Below are 20,034 nucleotides of genomic sequence, written 5' to 3'. Positions count from 1 at the left end.
TAATTACTTATGTGTTTCAATTTACTTCATTACACTCACAATCTACAACCATGTACCTGAATCATAAAGTCATTTTCTTCCTCCACTTCACAAATGCACCGAACAATTTCAAAGTCATTATCGTCGTATTCAAGATCCTCATCAGGATTAGTTGTTACATCAATGTCCTGACTGCAGTCATCGTCGCTCCAAAGCAAACTATCTGCAGATGACTCACTCAAGGTATCATCCTCTGTGTGCAAAGAATTTAATAGGAATAAAATCTGTGTGAGTAATTCCAGAAAGCTGCCAAAGGAGGTGGTCATTCTAAACAATGTTAGCAAAAGAATATCCATTGATAAGACTTTCACACATTCCAGATTATGCTTAAAATTGTGTTTCTGTGCCAGACTCAGATTCTTTGTTAAATTTGTATCCATTACTAAACAAATGCGAGACATAAGGTAAAACCCAGCCAAACCCTCAATTTCTTGACTGAAAACTGGGCCAAGAAACAATGTAATAAAAGGAAACCAGCCTCACTGAAATCAATGAAATTTGTATGCTTTGCTTTGCCTGGATCATGTCAACATGCAACTACAACCCTACACATGCTTACTTTTTCTGTGGAGCTTGCCATCAAGTAATAAGGACTTGCTCCTGGGTAACCTGGGTAGCTGCAAGGAAAGTTTCTGACACCAAGTATTTTCTCTGGCCATAGCCCAATAGTAATCTGCTTATACTGCCTACTCATGGAAGCAATGGTTACACCACTTCCATCTACACAAAAACTGGTTCCTAAGGGGACACTAAAGCAAACAGATTCTAAAGCTAGAGACCAGCATGCAGTGGTTAGTTGCTTCTGTTCTTGAGGACTACAAAACTAAGCAAAGGCTCAAGGATCACCAGGGGCAGGAGAAAGGTTCAACCCCCAGATCAATAGTGCCCTTGGATGCTCTGACAATTACTCATTTGAGGAAAGTTAAAAGTGCTGCACTTGTTGTTAACTGTACCAAATCTACTCCAGAGTGTCCATAATAAGATAGAAATAATGCAACAACAGACAGAGATAGAGGTGGTGAAGAAAGTAAAATACATAGGAATTTGGTTAACTCCTAAAAATATTGACCTGCTCCAGAATAATTATGTACAGGTGTGGAAAGGAATAAGGAATGACCTGGAGGTGTGGGGTAGAATGAAACTGTCCTTTTGGGGCACAATTTCTACGATAAAGATGAATGTGCTTCCAAAGATGTTATTTTTATTTCAGACTATCCCCATTATTAATGGGGTAGGGATTTTTAAGGATTGGCAAAGAGTGATTTCAAGGTATATCTGGCAGGGCAAAAAGCCGATAATAAAATATAAATTATTAACAGATGTGAAGGAAAGGGGAGGCTTCGCCCTGCCAGATATTAAATTATATTATGAAGCAGCTTGTCTTTTAAAGGAATGGATTACCGTATTTTTCGCACCATAGGGCGCACCGGACCATAGGGCGCACCTAGTTTTGGGAGGCGGAAAACAAGAAAAAATTATTCTGAACCCCAGAAGCCAGAACAGCAAGAGGGATCTGGCTTCTGGGATGCCGTGTAGCTGTTCTGGCTTCTGGGGTAACTGCGCCAAGCCTCTTCAGGGCAGCGGGATGAAGGCTCCCCCTGCCCAAAGAGGCTGCGCAGGGCTAAAGCAGAAGCCAGGACAGACGCGTCGCTGAAGGGGCACTGCGCCTTCTCTCTCTCTGCGCAGCGCCCCTCCTTCACAGGAGAGGTGCTGCGCAGAGAGGGAGAAGGGGCAGCGCCCTTCAGCGAAGCTGGAGAAGGAACAGAAGGAGACCCTTCTGTTCCTCCTCCGGCTTCCAGCACAGGCGCGTCGCTGCGAAGCAGGAGGAGGAACAGAAGGAGACCTTTCTGTTCCTCCTCTGGCTTCGCTGGACAGGCGCGTTGCTCAAGGGGCGCTGCGCCTTCTCTCTCTCTCTGCGCAGCGCCTCTCCTTCACAGGAGAGGCGCTGCGCAGAGAGGGAGAAGGCGCAGCGCCTTCTGTTCCTCCTCCGGCTTCGCTGGACAGGCGCGTCGCTACGAAGCGGGAGGAGGAACAGGAGACCCTTCTGTTCCCCCTCCGGCTTCCAGGACAGGCGCGTCGCGGCGAAGCCAAGGAGCCTGCATTCGCTCCATAGGACGCACACACATTTCCCCTTCATTTTTTGGAAGGGAAAAAGTGCGTCCTATAGAGCGAAAAATACGATAAATTAGAAAATACGGAATTATTGGACTTAGAAGGTTTCGATAACAGATTTGGGTGGCACGCCTACCTATGGAGTGATGAGAAGAAAGTCCATAAAGGATTTGGGAACCACATTTTCAGGAGTTCATTAATAGAAGTATGGGACAGGTATAAAAACCTTTTGGAACCACATTGGCTATCTCCGTTAGAGGTTATGTGTGTAAAGAAAATTAATATGAGAGGGAAATGGGCTACATACGGAGAATTAATAACTAAAGAAGGAGGAAAATGGAAACTAAAACCATATGACTATGTTAAAGATTATGTGTATGATTGGTTGCATTATTTTCAGGTAAATGAAATGCTTAAAAAAGATATAAAGGAAAGTGGTTATGCAGAAAAAGATTCAAAGTTCCAAACAGAGATAATAAATAATGAATATAAAACTCTGTCAAAAATGTATAAGATATTGTTAGAATGGTTTACGAAAGATGAAGAGGTTAAATTGGTAATGATACAATGGGCCAAAGATTTTGGATATAATATTCAATTTGAAGATTGGGAAAAATTATGGAAGGAAAATTTAAAATTTACTGCATGCATGGGGTTGAAGGAAAATGTTATGAAAATGTTTTATAGATGGTATATTACACCGGTAAAATCGGCAAAAATGTATAAAACATGTAATAAGTGTTGGAAATGTAAAGAAAAAGAGGGAACGTTTTACCATTTGTGGTGGGAATATAAGAAAGTAAGGAGTTTCTGGGAAGCGATATACAATGAAATGAAAAAGATGTTAAAATACACTTTTGTGAAGAAACCAGAAGCTTTCCTTTTAGGGATTACAGGGAAAGAAATAAGAAGAAAAGACTGTAAACTATTCCAGTATGCAGTTACGGCAGCAAGAATATTATTGGCCCAGAAATGGAAACAAGAGGAAATACCAACGATTCAAGAATGGAGAATGAAATTGACGGACTATGCGGAACTGGATAAATTGACTGGGAAAATAAGATATGCTCGAAACCAAAAGTTCATCGAGGATTGGGGAAAATTCGTAGACTATCTGAAAAATATATGTGAGGTGCAAACAACGCTAGTGGGGTTTCAAGAAGCACTGTAAAAGTTTAAGAGGTATTGTTAAAAGAAAATAGAAAAGGGAGGGAAGACAAATGGCAATGCAATTAAAGGAATGCGTATTGAAGGGTAAATACAGATGATTACCAGAGAAGCTGAAGGAAGACCAAAAATAATACTTTGTTAAAATTTGGACAAAATTGTATGACTGTTTTGGAAAATTAATAAAAATTTATTTTTTAAAAAAATCTACTCCAGAGTGTCCTTCAACCCTCAGGAGAATATTCTGGGAGCACATGGGGAGGAAAGGATGTCCACTCACACAACATTCAATTTCACAACTGCATGACTCTTTAAGATATCATCTATGTTTTCAAGAGACGATAAAGTGCTGTTTGATTAAACTGGCTGTTTCTACTTTTCTTACACTGAACAAAAACACTTATGAAAAACAGCTATTACAGCAGTGAGAACTTAGTAAGAGGAACAAAAAATGTAGTAAATATATTATCATATCCCTTATGACTATTATACCATTTTAGCGCACACAGAGAATAATGTGGGAAGCAACAGAAAAGTAGATTAAAGTAAGTGAGCAGAATAAATACAAAATTCCTCTCCAATAACAGAGGTATGTGATTTTCATGTTACACACACTTAATTTGTCATTGAGGTTTGGCATCTCTTTAGGTGGTTTCCAACAAAAAGTTCCAAGTTCCCTATGATTTCAATGAGTTTGCTTAGGAAATAATTAGATCTGGATCTAGAGATATAATTTCTCAATTTTTGTATCCAAAGTAAGTTGCTGTGGGGAACTTATTTTCAAGTCTTCAGCTTTTTAAAAGATGTCATATAGTGATTGAAATGGAAAATGCATTTAACCTCAAATTCTAATTTGCTTTAGAGTAGCAGTGGACATTACCTCTTATAAGTAGGTAAAGGTTGGTTTAAGATTAGAAAAATGTAAGTCACCTTTAAGCAGAAACCAAATCTAGAAGATTTCAGCCTGAAGGTTGAGCATTCTGGAAAGATACAAATGATTTAAATGCAAGAATTTAGAATGGAAACTGGTGGAATCCAATTCATTTTAAAATATGTATCAAGGACTTAATGTTCATAGATGAGTGGCTGATCTAGGAACAGTGAAGAACACAATTCTGAGCCACACTAGGCCACAGTGTGGTTCTATTAACAAGGACTCGAATACACAAAAAAATGTTATTCTTCACAGTTGTTGTAAGAATGCTTTCAGATATTATTAAATACTATGAGACAAATCCAAAAGAAAAAACAGGAACCGACTTCCATATACAATTAGTTTACTTAAAGTGCTGTTCTCTTTACAAGATAAACAACCTTCTTTCCACAATAGCCCACAAGTAATAAGGTGATCATTTTTCTTCTGAGCTCACACAAAACACACCTGTATACCCCATGCCCATAACACAATACTTTTATAAGTCAAAGCTTTATATGGGAAACTAATGCAGAGGCAAGCGATATTGTAGCACAAAGACTTTACCGGCTGATGCAGCTAGGGAGTAACTGGATCTTTTGTTAATACAACTGAATATTTTCTAATATATCTATAAACTATTAGTGTATAGAAGCATCAGATAGTACTTAACAATACTTCTTTAAATTAACAGTCATATATTGAACAACTTATCTGCAAATTGGAGGAAATTATCAAGATTAGGATGCCTTCTCCTTCACTGAAATAACTACACATGGACATGTCTAGATGTGCAACGGGACCAGGAAAAGAAAGTTGAGTGTCATTTTTAGCCATGTTCTTTCTGTATCAATGGTTCAAGGATATTTATGGCAGCTACATAAAGTATAAACTATGCCTGTTTTTCAGTGCTATCCTTCTTCTTCAGGGCTGATCATATGGTCTGGTTTTTACTATTTACCTCTTACAAAAACTTCTCAGCTTCAACAGTGTTTCACAGGTGCTAGCAGTTGTGTATTAACATCCAATGCTGCTATTTAAGATCCCCGGATATTATCAGCCTTGCCATATTGAGTTGCCAGTTGAGTTGCTTCTGTCATTGCTTTTTAGGCTGTAAGGCAAGCTTTTGTTGTGCTAGGCAGAGAATTTATCCCCTCCGGATATTCACCTTTATTCTTCTTTACTCACCTTAATACTTCTTTCCTTAGTACTACCCTACACCTAAAATTCTGTGTAAGCTTCAGGTGCTTCTAAAACATTTGTTCAATATTCATTGGTGGTTCCCCCCTTTTCTACACTGTTGCTTAGTTCTGGCTATTCTAAGCCATCAACAAATACAGAGAATGGACACATAGTACCCAACTGTGTAAAACAATGGCTGCACTCTGACATGATAAGCCAAGCTTATCTTAGTAAAGCCATACTGTGCATGCAGCCCAATCACACCTGCTTTTCTCCTCTTTTGGCACAGTAAACAATGAGGATAGCTTAGCTTTATGTGTAAACGCAGGACCATGGTTTGTTGGACAATAACAAGCCACAATTAATAAGTCAACAACAAACCATGTTTTAAGAGTAGACAGTGATTAGGGCTTATTATGAAGCAACAGACCAAAATTTCATATTTGGATGTAACACCGAGCTATCACCTTCCTGGTTAGCGTATCAACTCACGCCAGGAGAGGAGCAGAACAGAAGCTTTTGCACAGCAGAACTGGGTTGCATGCACCAGCATGAAGCTTTTGCACAGTAGTTATTAAATCAAGCTTCTTGACTTACTATTATTTGCAAACACACCAAATTTAACACTTCTAAAGAACAGAAAACTGGAAGAAAGGGAAAAGTTACAAAAACAAGCCAGGCTCAAGCAAACCTGCTGAAGAAGAATAGCAAGAATCCCTTTAACTAAAACTGATAGCTAAAGAATCCCTTTAACTAAAACTGATAAATCAGTCTTAGGTCTTTGAGCTGGCATGTCTCTGCAAGGCAAATACATCATGCTGTATGATAATGCGTTGTTGCAGTAGTCAATGTGCTCCATCCTAGGCAGCAAGTCTTGGCAAATTTTCAATTCCTTTACTAGCATTTCAAAGTTCTAAAGTGAAGACTATTGATGTAGAAACTAAATCAATCTCACCATTCGTTTTTGATTTGTGTTTACGATGCCCAGAATCAGCACCCTGCAGTTGCGTACTCGAATGTGCACAAGGCCGATTTGCTGAATTGTATCTCGTTGCAATGGCAGATCTTGTAGGGGAAAGATCTTGGGGAAAGTCAACATTTTCTTCACTCCCTGAATGCTCTGTAAACATTAGGAAGTGTTAACACTTTAAAAATGAATATACCCAAGGTTCCATGGTTAAAGAATTAACAGTACTATGTTTGCACTGGTTCTACACCTCTAACAAACAAGTAGTTAGTGTAGATAGTGTTCATACTTGTAGGCTCCTCTGCCTACAAGTATAGACCCCCATCCACATTATTTGCCCATCACCAACAACCACTCCCGAATGCTAAGATGCTCTGCTCTCCATTCAGTAGGAGGCAGGGTCTCTTCTTAGAACAGGGGTGGGAAACCTGTGTCCTCCATACATTGTAGGACTAAATCTCTCTGTAACCAGATTACTGGCCATGCTGGTTGGAGCTAACAGGAGTTGGAGTCCAACAACATTGTCACAGAATACAAGCTTAATCAGAGGCTGGACTGATCTGCCTCGTCCTCTGCTAGATGCCATCATCACCTGTCTCTGAAGCAAACAGTGACACTTCTCTGTTAAAAAGACAATTGCATATATACTTGTTTACACTGATGTCTCCAGTGTAACATTGTCTTAGTAGTGTTTTCTGCTAAGAAAATGACGTTGATCAAGAAAGGAAAGACAATTAAATGAAGCCATATCCCCCATTATTACCTGATTTTGTTTTCTTTTTCTTCTTTTTCTTCTTCTTTGATTTTGATCTTACAATGTCTCTGGGTTTTTTCTCTTTGTTCTTCTCCTTTTCTTTATTAGCTTAAGAGAATTTTAAAAATCTATATTATTTCTTACAGGATAAAATAGTAAGCTTTAACTCAGGTATACTCAGTGCTTTTTTTCTAAAAAAAATGTTTAGGAGTACTCTCATTTTCCTACACATATTGAAATACTGCCCCTCAATGAGGCCAAACTTAGATTCACAAAATGTTTAGGGGTATGCGAACCCATGCATCCCCCCAGAAAACAGTACTGGGTGTATTTATGCATGATTAGAGTGTTTCTAGATCAGTAGTCATGTAAAATTTAATTTTAGTCATCTCTGTGTGTTCCAGTACCAATCTCTACTCATTTGCTATAAATGTGTGTTTCCTCCTCCTCAAATTGCTGGCTCATTATATTGTGCCCCTAAAGGTTATACTTAATTTGCACAACTCCATGTTGTAAATTAAGTGATTAATAGAAAAATAACAAGCTGAATTTTAATGATTAAATGTAACTCAAGTGGTTCAGGCTCATAAATGTAACTAGAGTGTTAAAGGCCAATTCAAAATAGTTACGAGAAAGAATACTTTTGGCAAAACACTCACATAAGCAACCAGATGTCGTCCGTCTTCTATTAGAACATTCTTGACTGGCCTTTTCAGAAGCTACAGAGCCTCTTGTCTGAATGCTTCTTGTTGCTGGACTCTGTTGTGGTTCTGGTGACTTCTCAATACCATGAAAATACTTCATATGATAATGCAGCAGTTTGGCTTTCCGAAAGGATTTGGAACAATCCAAGAATTTGCATCTAAACTTGGGTTCATGTTCTATTGCAGCTTTTGAAGCAGTAAAAACATCAGCTCTCTTTGAAGCAGTGGTTACTGTAAGAACACAAGATGTAAACTTAAGAAACACATGCATTTTAACTGTAACATACTAGCCTTGTGTAGACATGTAAAGCCTTTTGCACAGTGGGTAATCTGGACTACACTGCCCAAAGCCCTTCAAACTAACTTTTATATAATTAGTATAAACTTTACCTGTAACAGATGCCCCTGAAATCTCCTGCAATTCAGGTGTAGAGGAAGGCTCTGCTGTATTTTCTTCCTTTAATCTGGTGTCATCTACTGAAATCTGAGGTACTGAAGTCTGAGATACTTCGGAAGATGGAGGCAACTCTTCATTAATCTTTTGGTCAGACTCAACACATGCTTCTAATGGACCTAAAAGTCAAAAGGGTGGGTAAGTGAAGAATAGAACACACAAATACAAAACACTTAGGGTTAACATAAAAGTCTTTAACCGCCAAATCTACATTTTAAGGTAAAACCCTAAGAGAACTCAAGCAAGAAATAAAATAGAATGAGGGCCAATACTACATGTGACATTCAATGCAACTTTACAACTAATGTGCAGATTTTTTTAAAAAAAAAGTTCAAGGGGTGGCTTATAATTAAAGACAGGCTCTTATAAAATCAGCTTGTTTACCTTCTTCAACTTCTTTTGGGATAGATTCTGGCTCTTTTAAAGACCCAACTTCATCCAGTAGTGGTGCAATGAAGTCAGTATCTAAAGTTTCATGACTGCTACTGGTAGAATGTCTTGATCGTCTCTTTATAGAATCCTTTTCATTGTCCAGAGCATTTTTCAACTTTTCTTGCGCTAAAAATAATTTTAAGACCAATCAAATTTTAACATAATATTTTATCATAATATTTACATGTTTAATTCAAATGCAACCTATTACACTACCAAAGGTATTTCACCAAACAGTTACATACATTCATATACACATAAAATTATACACAATGTGTTGACCTTGTGGCAATTATCTTTCATCTTTATGACCACATCCATTCTTCTTCATGTAACACAATTCCTCTTCCCTTCTGGCTTCCCCAGAAGCATGGATGTAGGTTCTCAGCCTCCACACCTATTGACTAGCAATAGCTTATTATTATTGATGGGCATTTTAAAAAAGGTATTATATCCACTGCCAACGGTTAGTGAAAGGCATGTTGTTCTTAAGGTCAAACACAGTCCAGTGAGAAGCAGTCTTTGAATTATTGGATATTCTTGATAATGCTGGGGGTGTTACAGATAAGACAGCTGTGCCAGTGGACACAACAGGGTTTCCACTTTATTTTCTCCTCTCCTCACCCCCTTTGCCTCACAATCTACTTCAGAGGGTTCCCTAAGCCGTCAGAGCAGAGTTGAGGGGTGGGGGAGAGAGGAAGGGGAAGTCCCATTTGTGTGAGTGGAAGGAAGTCTGTTGCACAATTGAGAAGACACTATTAGATATGTCCCATGTAGTATTTTTTAAAAAGAAATTAAACAAATACTCAGGCAAATAGTGAACTACTCTTACTTTATATTTTATCCGTAAACCTGCAACTTTCCCCCTGACCCCTTTTGTCACCGTCACTGGCTTAGTAGGTTGTTCCTATCAAGCTTCTACACTATTAATCAATAAAGGTCATTAAAACGAACATGAGGGAAGTGACCAGCAGCTCTAAGCTACATGCCAAACTCAATATAGAAAGGGAAATGCCCAGTCCTTTCCCTTCATTATTGTTAAATTCTTTATTAAAGCATTTATCTCACTGTTCTAGTGTGAATACACACCACTTAGGGCAGGTTATAAGATATAAAATTATGATTTCATAAAAAGAATGTAAAACTATTGTAACAGAAAGTAGGTAAGATTGTCTGCTGTGTGGAATAAAACTGACTCAATGGACCAAATATGAACAAAGTCTGAATATTAGACTGCAATTCTTAGAGAATCAAATTCACTCACAGAACGTAAAGGCTAGTGCACTAGTCAGCTGAGAATATCCAGTCAGGAGAGCTGAATGCTGATGTACAATTATCAGCTTCTCCAGCTGAACCAAGTGCCATAAATCTGACCTCTCATGGTGTCTAAACAGTTAGACGGTGGTTCTCACAAAAAAAAAAAAGGCTAGTACTTCAGAATTTTATTTTATATATTTACACACAGTTTTTTGATCTAGCATTTCTAAGGTAGATCTCTAATAGATAATAAAATTCAATACAAGATGATGGTGTGACATGTAATCAGTTTTGAGAAAATGATATTCAAGGGTCCCCCTCAGCTGTGTGTTGCTCTTGATGCTACGGGCCTTAGAGGCCAATAGCAAACCCAAGCAAACTGCACCCCTTCGGGAAGATGTAACTGTCACTCAGGAGTGGAACAGAGCAGAGCAGACAGAAGGCTGGCTTCTGGCTCATAATCTGGTGATGGGGCAGCTGAGATGCTGGGGGGGAGCATGATATGAAAAGCCTCTCACCAGCTCTCTGGTGTCCCTGATGCTGCTGTGTTAGAGGTCTGCCCTCAAGTATCAATCCTGCCCTGTGCCATTTCCATAAGCTGTATGTTACTGAAACAAAAGAGTTTCAGGAGAGGAAAAACAAACAAAACAAAAATGTTAAAGATTACACAATGCCTATCAAGCCAAATTATGCAGGAAACACGAGACTGAACCTCATCAAAACAGGTACATCTCAAGTGTTCTCTGGATTTTTGTTTTTTAAAAAATGTTTACTTTCTAAACTATTATTTATATAAATGGATGAAATGTATGCAAAAAAGCTAAAGTTACTCAAGCTAAGCATCCTCATACAATTCAGTTATTACAAAAAATCAGAAAATGAGTCAAAATAAGGTCCAAGTATTCAGATGACCATGTACTTAAAAAGATCAGAGCATATTAAAAAACAATTGAAGATTGGCAATGTAAGTTTAAGCATTTTTGAGAGAGAGAGAGAGAGAGAGAGAGAGAGAGAGAGAGAGAGACCAGTAGAGCATAAAAATAGTCCCATCTCTGCTTACTTAGCCATTACACACATCCCTATATTTTATATATCACCTTGGTTCATTGGTGAACAAAGAGTACTGCAAGAAAAAGCAATGACTGTATAGTTTTTGCATTTGTAAAGTGTTTTAAAAAGGGATTAGCAGGACCAAAATCAGCTGATTTTCAGGGTTTCCACGTTCCTTACAAAGCGTCATTTTTCAGAATCTCTTGAAAGGGGCTCTGCAGGTTCGTGGGGGGAAAGTGACCCAAAATCATTGTGATAGCTGGTGGGTCAAACTTGACCCACGAGGGATGGCCAAGATAACAATGTGGGCCATTGGCCAGATCCTGTTCCCCTTGTTCTAGGGAACTGACACAGAAAAGGCATTACTTCGGCTTTCGTGGCAAGAGAGGATAGATTTGCACATCTGAAGTATTTTTGTCCTTTGGTTCCCCAATAAAACCAGAAAATGAATCTACCGCTGCTAGTAGAAATACATGAAAAAGCCTCCATGTGCCTAAATTCAAAATGTAATGGGAGATAGTGAACTAAGCTTTACTTAAGAGTTGACCCACTGAAATTAGTGAACATGACTAAGTTAGGTCTATTAATTTCAGTGTGTCTATTCTGGGTAAAAATTAGTTGAATGCCACCCAGTTTTGCTAAAATTTGCACGTTCTCTCTTTAAGAATATTTCCTATTCCAGTTAAATGCAAAAAAAATTATTTAAGTAAATGAATAAAATACTCACACATGTTCTTCTGGAGTCGGGGACGTTTTGAAGGGATCTCTCCTCCTTTAGGTATTTTCCGCCTTCTCAGTTCTAAAGTTATTGGCTGCAATGTTTGAGAGCCTTGCTCTAAATATGTAAATAGAGCAAGGAAAAGGTTTCTAAACATACCAAGAGAAGAGGTAACCAGATTTTTTCTTTCTTTTTAAAAGAGAAATGACATTTTTCTACTGTTTTATAAAACTTTTATGGAGCTTAGGATTTGAATTCTCTAGTTTCACCTTCCTTTTTTGGGGGGGAGGGAAGTATTCTATAACATGTAGTGGTACCAACTGAGATAATAGCCATATATCATTAACATCACAAGCTCCTTAGGAACTGGATGACAGATCTTGCACCCCAATCATTGTTGTAACTCTTGGCTTTAACAAGTGTAGAAAACTTACACTAATTTGCGAGTGTTGATGGTCAGTTCAAATTAAAGTAGCATAATAACTAGTTAAATCTGTTGTATCACCTAAACTGGGATATCTACACAAGGAGAAGGAAGAGATGGGGGATCCTGTGACCCTCCAGATGATGCTGAACTACAGCTCCTGTCACCCCTGGCAACTGGCCATGCTTGTGCGCTGCTGAGAGTTGACGTTCAACATCTGGCAGGCCACAGATTCTCCACCCGTCCTATATGAATGAGACACAGCCTTGACTGTTACCACTGACCTGCAGGAGGCACCACAGGTGGTCGACCACGTCGTCTTTTAGTTTCTTTGAGGTTTTCCGGTGGGCTATTCACATTATCATTTTCAGGTTTCTTTTCAATCTGGGTATCTATTGAGAATTCTCTGTCATTTTCAGATATGTTCTCTTTGTCTTCTTTGCCATCCTTTGGAAGAGCCTTTTCAGACACCTTGCTCTTTTCTGAAGGAACTATTAGTTTCCCTTCTTTATCAGGTTTAGACCTTCGTTCAGTCTTTAACGTCTTTTCATCCTTGTCTTTCTTACTATTCTCAGTTGCTTTCCTCGGTTCTTTAAACTTTTCCCATCTTTCAGGAGATGAAGGGATTTCATTACCTCTCTCCTTGGGTCTTGAATTACTCACAATAGACTAAAAGCAAGTTTAAAAATTGTGATTGCTTTCCATTGTAAATTAAACTTACTTACAGAACTGGGAAGGGGGAGGCACTGAAATAAGCCAATTAATAAGACATACAATATACAATTAAAAGAATCCTGTGACCGTACAGCTTTAATACTATTGTCTGGTTCCTTTTTCCTAATATGATTGCATGCACATATAAAAAGAGTTAAAAGCTATAGAGCAGTACATAAGGAAACAAGTACCATATGACAACACTCAGTGCTCATGGGAGATTACATGGGGGACAACTGGTTATAGTATCTGGAATTTCTACATTAAGATTTATAATCTGTGTTTTAATCAAATTAGCAGGGTGGAATACAATTAAATTTTAACACACAATAAAACAAATACATTAAAATAAACTTAGATTTATAAAAGCAGAAATAAGTAATACATAAGGCAGAATAAAGCCGATAATCAAAAGATTAAAAGCTTGGGAAAATGCAATAGTCTTTGCCTCATGCTGAAAAGATACCCAAGTAGGTACCAGTTGAGACCTCGTTGCAGAGTGTTCTAAAATGTCAGAGCAGAACTGAAAAGGTCCTTTGCCTGGTAAACATGCACCAGATCTTGGTTCTGAATGGGAACCCAGAGAAGGACCTCTCAGAGCAACTTACAGTTTTTTAAACCCCCCCCCCAAGTTGGCTCTGTGAGGGTTGAGAAGACCCCTGGAACACTGCATGGAAGGAAGAGAGGGCAGATCACTCCTTCAGGCAAGGAGACCCACTTAGTGAGGGATCTACTTAGCGCTATGTTGAATACGTCCTATGATATGTAAGGAATGCCCACAAACAAGACCTAAGTATAAGAGCTTTCACCTCACTTGTGGATTTCCAGCAACTGGTATTCAGAGGAATATGGCCTCCAACAGTAGATATAGAACATATGGCTCACAGCCACTGATAGCCTCCATTAATTTGTCTAGTCCTCTCACAATAACTGCCTCGTTCCCTTACAAGGACATTGTATCAGGGGGAAAATATGGCAGTTCTCATAGGTCATGAAGGCAGTCACCTTTTTATCCTTACAATTCCCCAGGCAGGAACCGCATGTCTTAAGATACAGTTGCTTCCTGGGAACATTTAAAAAGACTATGCGGAAGGACACTGTAGGGAAAAGCTGCCCTTGGACAATCTTGTAAATACAGTGCAAACATATGCACAGATTCATGAAACAATCATGCTGTTTAATCTGAGATCCATGTTCTGATCTGTGCATGGGTCCTCAGTAGGCAAAATGTGTAGATTTTATCCAAGATGTTGTGTGAACCAGAATCCACTTCATCCCTATATCTTAGACTATATGTCCTCTAATAAAACACATGAATTAACAACCCTGTAATTTATGTTCTGGCCCCAAATCAGTTTAACCAAATCAAAATATAAAAGTAAGTTTCATACCTGATCTTTGGAAAAAGCTTTGACGTGTATATTTTTGACTGTCTGAATTACACCATCATAAAATTTTACAGTGTAAGTACCTGAAATTTAAAAGAAACTCTGCTTATAAACTGAAGCAGCAACTCTACAGTGTGCTAATTACTCAAAGCATAAACACAAAGTGATTCACACATAAGAGTAGTCTTCCCCAACCTGGTGTCCTTCAGGTGTTTTGAATTACAACTCAATCAACTTCAGACATCATGGGCAATAGGCAAGAGTGGGGTAAAAGCAATCTTCAGAAGTTCCAGATCACAAGTTTCCATCACCGTGAAAAACTGGGTTTGATTGCAATAAAATGTTGAGATTTCAAATCTGCTTAATAGCTTTTCTTTCCATCGAATGGAAATAAATACGAAAAGCTATTGCATTGCAGTGAAACTTAGCTTTCTATAAACAGAACAGCTCCTTGATTCCATGGACACCTTTGATGCAGTGGTGAGATCTTGTTGGTAAAAGGTAGTAGGGGCAATTTTAACCAAAAACCTATTTTTCTTGAGAGTTCAACTTACACATGCCCATACTACTAGAAATTAATCCACAAAAGTGTCTCACATTACCTTTTCACTCTCACATAATTAGTGTTCATACCAATTCAATTATTCATAACATTCATAAGCAGTGGTCATAAAAATTGGGAATAGTATGGAACATATACAGCAGCTACTCATTTTCAAGATGACTTCTGAAAGCAGTCATGAAGGATGTTTCTCTACAGCGTACTCTGAAATTAACAATTATGGCTTACCATCCTTGTTAACAGAAGTAACTTTGGCTGGATAAAAACGACAATCAGACCAGCAAGCCAACACTTGATCATTTATATGAAATCCCTAAAAAATGGAAACATAGAAACCAGTGTTCAGGATACACTGCTGCATCATAGCAATAATAAAATAATCCATGCAGTAAACAAAATGTTCCTGCAGGAGACTTTCCCACCAATTATTTTACAAACGATTTTAATAATTGTACTCAGCCTATGGGGCACATTAGCTTTGATATTCTAAACATATTGCAGGGTGATCATCATAAGCAGCAAGATTATTGAACACTTGGGTGCAGAAGAGTGTGTTATTTGTATTAAAAATGGGAAATTGCAATGAAAAATGACAATAATAAGGATACAACCCTATACCCACATATCTGGGAGTAAACTTCACTGAAGTCAAAGGGAATTACTTCTGAGTAAACAACAGAGTAGAACCTCTGCAGGCCTAATTAAAGCCAACAGGCCATTTTGGCTAAACCACACCCACATGCCAATCAACTACATCATACACAATGCCATATATGGGAAGATAAAAAGGTGACCAGACAGGGCCAAAGGGGTCTTCTGAAATGTTGCCAATCACCTGACTGGCAGGAGTTCAAAAGTGCTTTGAAGCATGGCTTATCAGCTGATTGTTGGAACTTCAAGTGCTTCATCGCCTGGTGTTACTGTGACATCCACCTATCGAATTGGACCACACGGAGTTGGGGTAAGAAGGATCGGGCCCACCAGACTGCACTGTAAAGCAAACTTCACAGCAGGTGTGAAGAACTAATCAGGCAAATGGGCTGCATCTCTAACTCCTTCATCCCCTGTGGGTCAACAGTAACAGGTGGGTGGGACTGTAGAGAAGATATGTCCATTTGCACAGGCGAATAGATTTCAAAAGGGATCACAGCAAGAGCCTTCAGAGATGCACTCTGAAAGTTCTCAGTGGAGGTCTCACTGTTGGTGACACCTGCAAGCCCTCCTTATAAACAAACAGGCATTGACTTATACCCACTTGCTTTTCTGCCCCACAGCTGATGTCACATTTGAAGTCAGGTGTGGGGCATGTGGGTGTGGTTTGGAGGGGCAAAGCCTTGAGGGCTACATTGGCATCTGTGTTGGGCCCAAATAGGTCCATGGACTGCCCACCCATGCCTTACAAACAACATGTCTATAAACAGCAATGTTGCCCAAGTTTACCATATTTCATTTATCATTTTTTTCTATCCCACCCCAGCTAAGAAGAAACAGTATGCAAGTTTTTTTATTATTATACCAATAATATTTATAAAAAAACAATTAAATCTGTATTCACAAGTTTACAAAGAATTGGGTTGACTTCAAGCTTTGACTTAGGTTGCTTTTACTTACAGAAGCTCCTTCGTCATCATGTAATCCTTCTTTCCTTAACTGTATTTTTTCTAAAGGACGCAAATAAGGACTGTCCCAACAAAACCATTCATCATAGCGGTGATTCCAGCGTTTGAAATGGATTAGCACTTTTCCTTCCTCATAATCAATTTCTTCAATGTGAGCTGGATACCTATGCAAAGAAAGTTAATTTAAAATATTCTTGCAAAAAAAATGGAAATAATTGCCTTGAAAAAGGAGTAACTATATTACAAAGCCATACATTTTGGTAAAAAAGAATATGATATACAAATAGCTTCAATTTCCACCTTTTGTGATCAATTTAATCTTGCTTTTTTTATTATTAAGCTAAACTGTTTCTTTTTCTAGGAAATATGACAAACACCTGAAATCAACATTAACAAAGAGCCGACAGTTTATGTGCTTATGGTTGTGTCTTGTGAATTCTTAAGTCATGGTTTCCAGTCACAGTTTTTATCCATGCTTTTGCTGTGCAGACTTTGCACTTTTCGCCATAACTAATGTTCTAGCCAAACAACCTTGCTGGTGCTATCAGCAGTATATGAAAGAAAGTTAAAAATCTTATGCCATCAGAGAACAACAAAAAGGCCCCTAGGAATAGCTGCTTGGTATCCTCAGGATGATGACAATAGGCAATGCTAATTTGTCAGCGCCATGACCTGACACTGCTGTTATCGGTGGCTGACATCGAATTGTTCTCAAGTGCTGGCAGACAGACTGCATACCCACCAAATCTGCCTTGGCAAGTTACAGGACCTTGTGGAAATATGGGGAGGGGGCTGAAGGAGGACGAAGAAGAATGGGAAATCTACTTTTGTAATGTTTGATGTCACTCAGTAGTGTTAAGAATTAGTCTATTTTAAAAATTAAACACAGATCCATACAACATGTACATCTCTACAATAGCTTAATTTACACTTTTGTTAAGGGTAACTTCAAAAGTAACAAACAAGAGCTTATCCCATATGACAAAGTAACAGGGAATTTTCAAGCGTGCAATAATCATGTGGGTACAGAAGCTGAGAAGGACTCCTCAGACCTAAATGCTTGCTCCTAGAGAATAATCAGTTCCTCCTGATTGGTCCTCAACCATTATGGAGCAAGATCCTTTTTAGCAAATCATATTAATCAATCCATCTTCAAGCAGAGAACATTTTCATCATCCCCTACTGATATCAGATGAGATGAGCAAAATCACCTTAGCTTGGGAGATGGTTCTGGCAATTTTTATCTCAAAGCAGAAGTTTGTTCAGAATAAATTATGAGGTCAGACAGAAAGGGGAGAAAGTTCACCAGTGGGAAGCAAGATGGTGACCCTTCTAAAGCATATTTGATCTCTTGCTACTAGATCATGCTTCTAAAATGTTAAATAACATGCATGATGTTCATATCCCACATATTTAGATTGTTTAGTCTCAAAGTACAGAACAAAATGGCATGTGAATATGTTCTTTCTTTGTATTATACAATTGCAATCACATCTATATTAAAATTTAGGACAAGTTCCCTTGTTTAAAACTTGTGAAATTTCCTAGAAGCCTATATGGTATATAACTGCAGCAAAATAAAAAACAAAACAAAACACTATTTCCTACAGTGAGGGGGTAAAGTATTTAATCCCCTGCTAAATTTGCCCGTTTGCCCTCTGACAAAGAAATGACCAGTCCATAATTTTAATGGTAGGTCTATTGTAGCCGTAACAATAGGAAAAACCCCAGAAACCCAGAAGACAAAAGTCAGAGATTGATGTGTATTATAATGAGTGAAATAAGTATTTGATCCCCTAGCAACCAGCCAGATGTCAGGCTACCTGGTATCTTCACTGTATGTAACGAGCTGAGATTAGAAGCACCTGCTGTAAGGGAGAGGTTTTACCTGTAATCCCAGCTCATTACAGTTCCTGTACAAAAGACACTTTTGAAGCAATCAATCCAGCAGATTCCAAAGTAACCACCATGACCAAGACCAAAGAGCTGTCCAAGGATGTCAGGGACAGGATTGTAGACCTGCACAAGGCTGGACTGGGCTACAAGACTATTGCCAAGCAGCTTGGTGAGAAGGTTGGTGCAATAATTCGCAAATGGAAGAAACACAAAATAACTGTCAACCTCCGTTGGTCTGGGGCTCCATGCAGGATCTCAACTCATGGAGTTGCAATGATCATGAGAACGGTGATGAAGCAGCCCAGAACTACATGGGGGGAACTTGTCAATGATCTCAGGGCAGCTGGGACCATAGTCACCATGAAAACAGTTGGTAACACACTACGCCGTGAAGGACTGAGATCTTGCAGAGCCCGCAAGGTTCCCTTGCTCAAGACAGCAAATGTACAGGCCCGTCTGCAGTTTGCCAATGAACATCTGAATGACCCAGAGGCGAACTGGGTCAAAGTGTTGTGCTCAGATGAGACTAAAATAGAGTTCTTTGGCATCAACTCAACTCACCGTGTTTGGAGGAGGAGGAATGCTCCCTACGACCACCCAAGAACACCATCCCCACTGTCAAACATGGGGGGGGGGAGAGAGAGAGATATTATACTTTGGGGGTGTTTTTCTGCTAAGGGGACAGGACACCTTCACCGCATCGAAGGGACAATGGACGGGACCATGTATCGTCAAATCTTGGGTGAGCACCTCCTTCCCTCAGCCAGGGCATTGAAAATGGGCTGAGGATGGGTATTCCAGCACGACAATGACCCAAAACACACGGCCAAGGCAACAAAGGAGTGGCTCAAGAAAAAGCACATTAAGGTCCTGGAGTGGCCTAGACCTTAATCCATGGGTAGGCAAACTAAGGCCCGGGGGCCGGATCCAGCCCAATCGCCTTCTCAATCCAGCCCGTGGACAGTCTGGGAAATCAGCGTGTTTTTACATGAGTAGAATGTGTGCTTTTATTTAAAATGCATCTCTGGGTTATTTGCGGGGCATTGGAATTCCCCCCCCCCAAAAAAAATATAGTCCGGCCCACCACAAGGTCTGAGGGACAGTGGACCAGCCCCCTGCTGAAAAAGTTTGCCGACCCCTGCCTTAATCCATCGGAAATCTGTGGAGGGAGGTGAAGGTTCGACACATCAGCCTCGAAATCTTACTGACTTGGAGAGGATCTGCAAAGAGGAGTGGGACAAAATACCTCCTGAGATGTGTGCAAACCTTGTGGCCACCTACAAGAAACGTTTGGCCTCTGTGATTGCCAACAAGGGCTTTGTCGCCAAGTACTAAGTCATCTTTTGCAAAGGGATCAAATCCTTATTTCACTCATCATAATGCACATCAATCTCTGACATTTGTCTTCTGGGTTTCTGGGGATTTTCCTGTTGTTATTCTGTCTCTCACAGCTACAATAAACCTACCATTAAAATTATGGACTGGTCTTTTCTTCATCAGTGGGCAAATGAGCAAATTTAGCAGGGGATCAAATACTTTTCCCCCTCACTGTATCTTTACTTTGATATACTGGCAGATTAGTTTCCTCTCAGAATTAGGAATTGAAAAAACAGAATTAGGAATTGACCACACATCAATATCAGATACAGCAGCTTTCTCCAGCCTGGTGTCCTCCAAATGCT

The 20,034-nt window shown here is 39.2% G+C and overlaps 1 protein-coding gene across 2 annotated transcripts in view; it reads right to left on the bottom strand.

Annotated features, from left to right (window-relative positions):
• PHF20 (PHD finger protein 20) overlaps positions 1–20,034 on the bottom strand; it is a 39,836-nt gene that overhangs the window by 8,783 nt on the left and 11,019 nt on the right. For both annotated transcript variants that reach the window (XM_053393854.1, XM_053393855.1), the window contains exons 3-13: positions 16,449–16,620; positions 15,066–15,150; positions 14,279–14,358; positions 12,458–12,842; positions 11,759–11,866; positions 8,677–8,850; positions 8,229–8,411; positions 7,794–8,069; positions 7,144–7,242; positions 6,369–6,533; positions 57–232 (exon numbers count right to left, since the gene is read on the bottom strand). In XM_053393854.1, coding sequence (XP_053249829.1) covers positions 57–232; positions 6,369–6,533; positions 7,144–7,242; positions 7,794–8,069; positions 8,229–8,411; positions 8,677–8,850; positions 11,759–11,866; positions 12,458–12,842; positions 14,279–14,358; positions 15,066–15,150; positions 16,449–16,620 — 1,903 coding nt within the window. The remainder of the gene's footprint in view (positions 1–56; positions 233–6,368; positions 6,534–7,143; positions 7,243–7,793; positions 8,070–8,228; positions 8,412–8,676; positions 8,851–11,758; positions 11,867–12,457; positions 12,843–14,278; positions 14,359–15,065; positions 15,151–16,448; positions 16,621–20,034) is intronic.

Source organism: Podarcis raffonei, chromosome 6 (assembly GCF_027172205.1).
Source record: "Podarcis raffonei isolate rPodRaf1 chromosome 6, rPodRaf1.pri, whole genome shotgun sequence".
Classification (NCBI taxonomy): Eukaryota; Metazoa; Chordata; class Lepidosauria; order Squamata; family Lacertidae; genus Podarcis; species Podarcis raffonei.
The sequence above is the reverse complement of the archived record's forward strand: the minus strand, read 5'-3'. Positions and strand labels throughout refer to the sequence as shown.